Source organism: Gossypium arboreum, chromosome 12, assembly GCF_025698485.1.
Source record: "Gossypium arboreum isolate Shixiya-1 chromosome 12, ASM2569848v2, whole genome shotgun sequence".
Taxonomy (NCBI): Eukaryota; Viridiplantae; Streptophyta; class Magnoliopsida; order Malvales; family Malvaceae; genus Gossypium; species Gossypium arboreum.
In genome coordinates, this window is record NC_069081.1 from 1,768,718 (window position 1) to 1,775,442 (window position 6,725).

Below are 6,725 nucleotides of genomic sequence, written 5' to 3' on the forward strand. Positions count from 1 at the left end.
AAAAAGACAGGAATTGACAAATAATTTGGTGATGCAAAAGTCCCCATTGAGTTAAGCATTTCTTCGGCTACTAACGAATGGAGAGAGTAAAAAGGGAATGTCAAATGAAGCTGTGTTATGTGGAGCTGGGGTTGATTAAGGAGTCGATTATTTGGAATATCCAGAATATTGGTGATATTAGTATAAAAGGTGGAGAATGGAGTATCCCGTTTGCTATTTCTTGCTGCGTATTGTGGCAAAACAACAAAGAGCATATCTTCAACAATCAGAGCATAGCAATAGCAGGGATGTAACTATTGTGGCTATGGCTTGGATTGGAAACCTTGCTGAGAAATCCTACCATTATACTTTGAATCCAATATACCAAACAAGGGTTGGGCCTCACCTACAGACTGGGGAGGGGAGTTCTAACCAAGTCTTGGAGGATTAAAAAAAAAAAATTCAAACAGCTAGGTAGGGGATAACATGATTGGTGCCGCAGGAGGAGGGGTATTGCATGGCTATAATGGATTTCCTTATGGTTTACAGATATCAAAAGGCCGGTAATTTTGCTCAACCAATCACAGTTGTTACAGAATGGGGAGTAAGCACTTGGCTGTTCCCTTAACCAGTTTTCTTATTATTTTTACATCAAGGAAAAAGTTCAGAAAATGGTTAATTTTACTCGGAAAGAACTATCTTTTAAACAATATTTTAGATTATAACTTGGAATTTCAAAATAAATAATATGATTCATTCTTAATGTTCTTTTATTCAAATTAAAGGTTTCACCAGAAAATAACCTTTTGGGATATTATCATACTTCTACCTGGATGAATATAAGATAAAATCATCGTATCAAAACATTTAACCTACAAAAAACCAAAGGCCTTTTTTTGTGCTAACTATATGTAAGAATCTTGAATGCTTGCGCAAGTGCGGATGTATTCACATCAATTTCCCTAAGGGAGAAAATTTGACTGTTTAATATTTAGTCGGCAGGAACCTCTTTACCGTCCAACATTTGGAAATACTTCATCAGGATCACTGACCACACATTACAAAACCAAAGATTACGACACAAACCTTTATCACTACAAACTTTCAACTTCAAAAACTAAAACATGCTGAAACTCTGTATGTCACTAATTCCTCCTAAATTTGCTATTATACCAAATTCAGTTACTGTGTGATCATAAAATAAATGGAAACAATCAAAACCAGACATGGTCGCTAACCTTTTCAGTTCAAGCATTTTCAATCCCAAGCTGCTGTAGAGAGTCAGGACCAACCAGAAATACACGTCTTGGTGGGTGGTACCTGAAAACCACTACTCCTTTATACGCTGTCCTTGGTACACCGTCCTGGATAACAAAGCAATAAAAGTTTTAGAGAATCGGAAAGAATGGATACAATCAATCTTAGATATGTGAGAATTTCTAGCAGTTTATTTGTACTGCAACAACAGAAGTAGAAGTGTGATGTTTAAGTAGAGGCCCTTTTTCCCCTAACATGCATCATATGAAAGTGTAAGTAAGATTATTATATTCTACATGCTTGTAGGGCACGAGAAATGAGAGTGGGCAGAGATGTCATTTTGACAGTATGAACAACCATAGATATCTCTTGTTACGTTGAAATGATCAGGTAAAACTAACAATACAACTTCATGGCAAAGACTATATGCAATTGCCAGATGCCACTAAATAGGCTAAAATTGTATTCAGAAAATAAAACTCATAAAAAAAACAAACTTTTGAAGTGTTACCAAACATGACTTTCCAAAAATATAGTATCAGCTGCAGTGACAGGTACCATAATGCAGGCATTTCTCAGCTATTGTCATCAAAAACTCTTCAGCATTTTCGCAAATAAAGAAAAGAAAGATACCCCAATTATCAGATGAATAATTTACCTTCCATTCTTCAAAAACTCCAAATTGCTGTGCAATGTATTCAAAGTCTGATTGATCTCTATACTGAATACGTATATCTCCTTCTATATTAGATGCCATAAGAGCAGGATCTGTTCCAGGGACAGGTTTTGCCGCTTTCAAAATGTCTGCAAAGTATTGTGCATATTTTTCCTAGAAAGGAGAACACACAATTACACAAGACAATTGTAAAGTTGGAACCTAGAAAAAGCAGTTACCAGTTCTACTGATTTTACCTCAGTTAGGTAGCTCAAATCCTGTGACTTCCAGTCCACCTTTCACACAAAAAAGCAACAGCATTGAGATGATGGTGATGACAACAATATACAGAACATTTACATAAAAAATTATAGAAAATGTTGATGCCAACCTTGACGTCATTCATCTTAATAGGTGCAAGGTATTTTTCGAAAAACTGCCCCATGCTTGAACCCTGATTGAAATCAAAGGTTGAAAAACACAAAATGAGCCCAAAGTCATAAAAGATGGAGGTAAAAAGATCCACCTGAAGAGCCAGAAAATGTTGACAGCCTTGAGGAACTTTAAATTTACTGAAGTTGCGCCTATGCAGTGTTAAAGAGGGATGAGAACACACCTAATTTGGGGGATCTCAATTTTTTTTAAGCATGAAAACAAGCCATTCCAAAAGTTGAAGAAGGAAACTCTTCAACTAAAAATACTGAAGCCATAGAGGCATTATATTTGTCCAAGTTCACTGTACATTCTTTCAGAAGCAATGAAATAGAATCATAGCACATAAAATTCTGCACAGAAAACATATGGACTGTGTGCCTCATTCATGTTCTACCTAATTCCTATCCCCAAGGAAGACACATACCAAGCAAACATTCTCATCAAAGCTAACAACATTCATAAAAGTTGTCATCACAACAATTTCAAACAAGAAATCTTCTAAATGACAAGGTGATACATACATGCTCACCAAAATTATATGTTCTGCATACTTCAGGACGAAGGAATTGTCGACCATTGTGATTATCTTTTAATCTCAACCAGTCATCCCAGTAAGTGAACTTTTGTCAAGGAAAATTCATAGAAAAACTACATCAATGTGCATTAGTGTAATGCAAAATGAAATAACAATGAGAAGGATATGCTTTTGGCCATTTTGGTGATAGCTCATTCCATACAGATCTAGTAAGCATCCAGCCAAGACCAGGAAAGAAATCTGAGCGATAAAGTGCATCTGTATGGAACAATTACAAGCAAATTAGGAAATAGAAAGGGGAGGGAGGGAGGGAGATGGATGCCTGGTAATAAGCAAACATCCAAATGAGGCCAGGATAAACTTAAAATCTGTGTCTCATAGTCACAGCAGCCCAAATTTTGAGGTAAGCATCATATGGGAGGATTAAAAGATGGCATAGAACATCAAAAGTCATGGAAGCTAGAACAAACAACTTTTCTAGCAAACCAACCAAATCTGTAACATAAAAATGCATTCAGCTTGATTGTTTTCCTCAAAAAGAAATTCCATTGAGAGAAAAAACTTACATGGGTCATACACAAACTGCTTTTGCCCATTGTCATTCCATGAGGAAACAGCCATAATTGACCTACAATAATTTAATAATAGGACGGTGAAAAAGGAGGGAAAATGAACGCAAACTCTCAAATAAAATTTAAAAAAAAAAAAAAAGAAGAAGAAGAGAGAGAGCCAGATTTCATTCTTGAAACACACTTGTCCTTGTCGAGAAGGGCAGCAGCTGCCTCAAAGTAATCAAAAAAATCAGGGGCAATTTCCATATCATCTGTCTTCAAACGTGATTCTCAGTCAGCACGATATTCATTTTGTTGTATGAAATTTTAAAAAGAAGAAATTTGAAGCAATAATCCAAAAGAAGACAACTTCACCTTCAAGTATTATTACTCGGTCAAAATTGTGCTTGTAGAACAACTCATCCAATGCCCATTTGTAGTGACCTTAAGAAACCAAATGTATAAGAGCAGAAACTAGTAGAAGCCATGTGAATACTGAGGAAAAAAGCGAAACAATCCTTACGGGCAATCTTGTAGTATGCGATCAATTCCCCAGGCCGGTCTGTATGCACCGGATCATAATCTATGTGCTGAAAGAAGCTGAAGTAAGCATTCATTGGATTGATTTTGATAAATAAGGATAAGGCAAATCATATGAATAGGGTAGGGAAAAAGGAAAAGGACTCATCCAAATAAACTTCTCCAATGGAGACAAAAAGGGGGACAGACAAAACACAATATACCTGCATATAAGTTAGCTCCTTATAACTCAAAGCCTTAGTTTTAACCCTTGGATCTGATCCATCCTGATAAGAAACTATCACAATTAGAAGCATTGCTTTTTTTTAGTTACAACAAAATAATAATAGTGTCTATCGTGCATGATATATAAAGTGACAATCAAGTCAAATGGACAAACCTTTTAATGCAAATATAAAATAAGATTAAAAATTTTAATACCTGAGATACAAAAAGTGGATACTTTGAAGCAACAGAGCTCTGATACCTGCAGATTTAAGCCAAAGTAAGACAGCTTAAAATTAGCTACTGTCAGGTCAAACAGGAGAAGCTAAAAAAAAGAAAACAAGCGTCAAGATGAACATACTTTAAGACAGACGCAACTGTCCTTTCCAGATAATCAGCACGATTGCATGCCATGATTACTACAGCTGCCACAGGTACCTAAACCCGAAGATTGTTTCAATTATTACACGTGGTAATTTGTAGAGATAATGTATAAGAATGCTCCCCATGTCACGAACCTTTGTTTTGTCAATTACTCTTTGAAGAGCTTTCTCTGAAACAACCAAAAAAGAAAGAATGCCAAGTGTCTATAAACATTCCAAGCACCAAATAAAAGGAAAAACCTTAGTTGAAGGGAAAATACTAAAGAAAGATGGGTAGATACAGACATGAAAACCCAATAAATAATTAGATCACTACACAGTTTAGAACAATTTTGAAGCTGCTTAGCAAAAAAATATTAGAGAATAAGAAGGAAATAAATACCAAACTGCACTGACAAAGGAGCAGAACAGGCTTCATCAAGACCCAGTTAAAGAGCCACACTCAGTGGGATAACATGGATAATAACCTTATAAATGGTAATGAAGTTTATTCGGAATTAAACATCTTTATAAACAGCAAATCAGTCACGTAATTTAACTTCAATAATTACATTGATCACAACCGTTGAAGATCATATGACCTGAACATCACATAGGCTTTGCTTGGTAAGAAGGATAGAAATGGGTCAGGATGGTAAAGTTTGAACTCCAATGGTTAAGCTACAAAGTAGAAAAATAGTTTATAAAACCTAACCAATAGATTAAAAGCTTTTTTCCCATCCTTATCCCTTTCTATTCTTCCTATAAAGAAAAGCCTTTATATATGCCTAGGAACCACAGAAGATCTTCTAAAGTAATATATGATTGCAATCAAGCAAAATAAAATAGTAATAGCTATGCATCAAGTAGGAAGCAACAAGAAATAAACAGATTATTATGATAAGAAAGTACTTTCAAGATCATTAACAAGAGTCTTCAATTGTGCGCACTCCTGATCCTTTCGCTTCTTCCCCTCTGAAATTGTAACAAGATCATAGTAAATGGGTTGAATACCATGAAAATCAATATCAAATTCGACCTTGTCAACTGAAAAGAAGCATGTATAAAGGATTATATTATGGAAATTCACACCTTCCAGGGCCACGATTTGCTCTTGTTGCATACTAATTTGATCAATTAGTAGTCGAATTTGACTCGTACAATGGTGTTCTGCATCGACCTGCCAAAAATGAAAAAGACACCATATTCAAGACTTCTCTTGTTCATATTCCTTAAGTTTTACAAAGTTTTTTTATAAAAAAGAAAAGCTGAAGTTTAAGAGAGCTAAAAGGAGCAATAAACCTAAGCTTACTAACCGCTTCAGCCATTCGATCTGCATATTCAGATTGCGTGGTGAAAAGTCGCATCTACAAAAGTTTCGAAAGAAGCATATAAATTCATATAAGTAAATTAGAAATATTTTGAATTTCGAAGATATAAAGAAGTATAGTAAATTTACCTGGATGTATATGAATACGAATGCAGCGGGGATGAGAAGGTACCGGAAATCGCAGCTTACCTTAGCCATTTTTATAAATCTCCTCTGTCTGAGATGAAGATTTACAGATTTCGATCTGATTTTTTATTGTAATTCAATCTTCAATTCATTTATTGAATTGTAGAAGAAAATGTGCAGTGAATAGAAATATTAGACTTGGGAAGCCCTTTCTGTTTTTATTTTAAAAAAACTGTGTTTTCCTTGACTAGGGGGTTGAATACAATTTACGCAGACTTGGCTAACATGAGCCTTCTACTTTTCCTTCAACAAAATTTACTACCAATTTGGTTCGCCAATAAAATAATTTACTTGGTGAGATTGAAATAAATGGGCAATAATATTATCATATTTAATTCATTGAATAGAATAAAGTAAATTATTTGTTTAAGAGTGGATTTAGATGGACGGTTTGTTTATTTGTTGTTAATGTAAAAATAATAGTGATAGTGAAATTAAATATTATAACAATATTATAGCACAAGACAAGAAGCAAGTTAAGCATACCGTTACGCACAACACTACTCCATTTATCCAAACCTAACCTAAGTAAAATAATTCATAGAATTCTATTATCACTTAAATTGATAATTTTACTCTTAAATAAAAATATTTTAATTATATTGTTCATATCTTACATCTAACTAAATTATTTGATAATGTATAAAATTATTATCAACTGTTTAAAGATAACTAAATTATTCGGTAATGT

General features: G+C 34.3%; 1 protein-coding gene across 2 annotated transcripts; it reads right to left on the minus strand.

Moving 5' to 3' along the window:
- Window positions 1-731: 731 nt before the first annotated feature.
- LOC108479923 (alpha-1,3-mannosyl-glycoprotein 2-beta-N-acetylglucosaminyltransferase) lies at window positions 732-6,296 on the minus strand. 2 transcript variants are annotated; one of them, XM_053023259.1, is made up of 19 exons: window positions 6,038-6,296; window positions 5,835-5,885; window positions 5,611-5,698; window positions 5,431-5,493; window positions 4,675-4,709; window positions 4,518-4,594; window positions 4,373-4,418; window positions 4,156-4,218; window positions 3,936-4,002; window positions 3,788-3,856; window positions 3,615-3,684; window positions 3,428-3,489; window positions 3,029-3,119; window positions 2,848-2,941; window positions 2,283-2,345; window positions 2,149-2,187; window positions 1,895-2,065; window positions 1,218-1,343; window positions 732-1,026 (listed from the first exon to the last, which is right to left on the minus strand). In XM_053023259.1, exons 1-18 carry the CDS (start codon window positions 6,044-6,046, stop codon window positions 1,227-1,229), a joined length of 1,275 nt encoding a protein of 424 aa, XP_052879219.1. In that variant the 5' UTR covers window positions 6,047-6,296; the 3' UTR covers window positions 732-1,026; window positions 1,218-1,226. The 2 variants fall into 2 exon arrangements, with proteins under 2 accessions (XP_052879219.1, XP_017638265.1); XM_017782776.2 differs by having other exon boundaries at window positions 5,978-6,295.
- Window positions 6,297-6,725: the final 429 nt, after the last annotated feature.

Coding starts and splice junctions, on each gene's coding strand:
- LOC108479923 (XM_017782776.2), bottom strand. CDS start 6,046: ATGGCTAAGGTAAGCTGCGATTTCCGGTACCTTCTCATCCCCGCTGCA. Junction 5,494..5,610: donor GCAAATCGTGGCCCTGGAAG/GTGTGAATTTCC, acceptor TTACAATTTCAG/AGGGGAAGAAGCGAAAGGAT. Junction 4,595..4,674: donor GAGTAATTGACAAAACAAAG/GTTCGTGACATG, acceptor CTTCGGGTTTAG/GTACCTGTGGCAGCTGTAGT.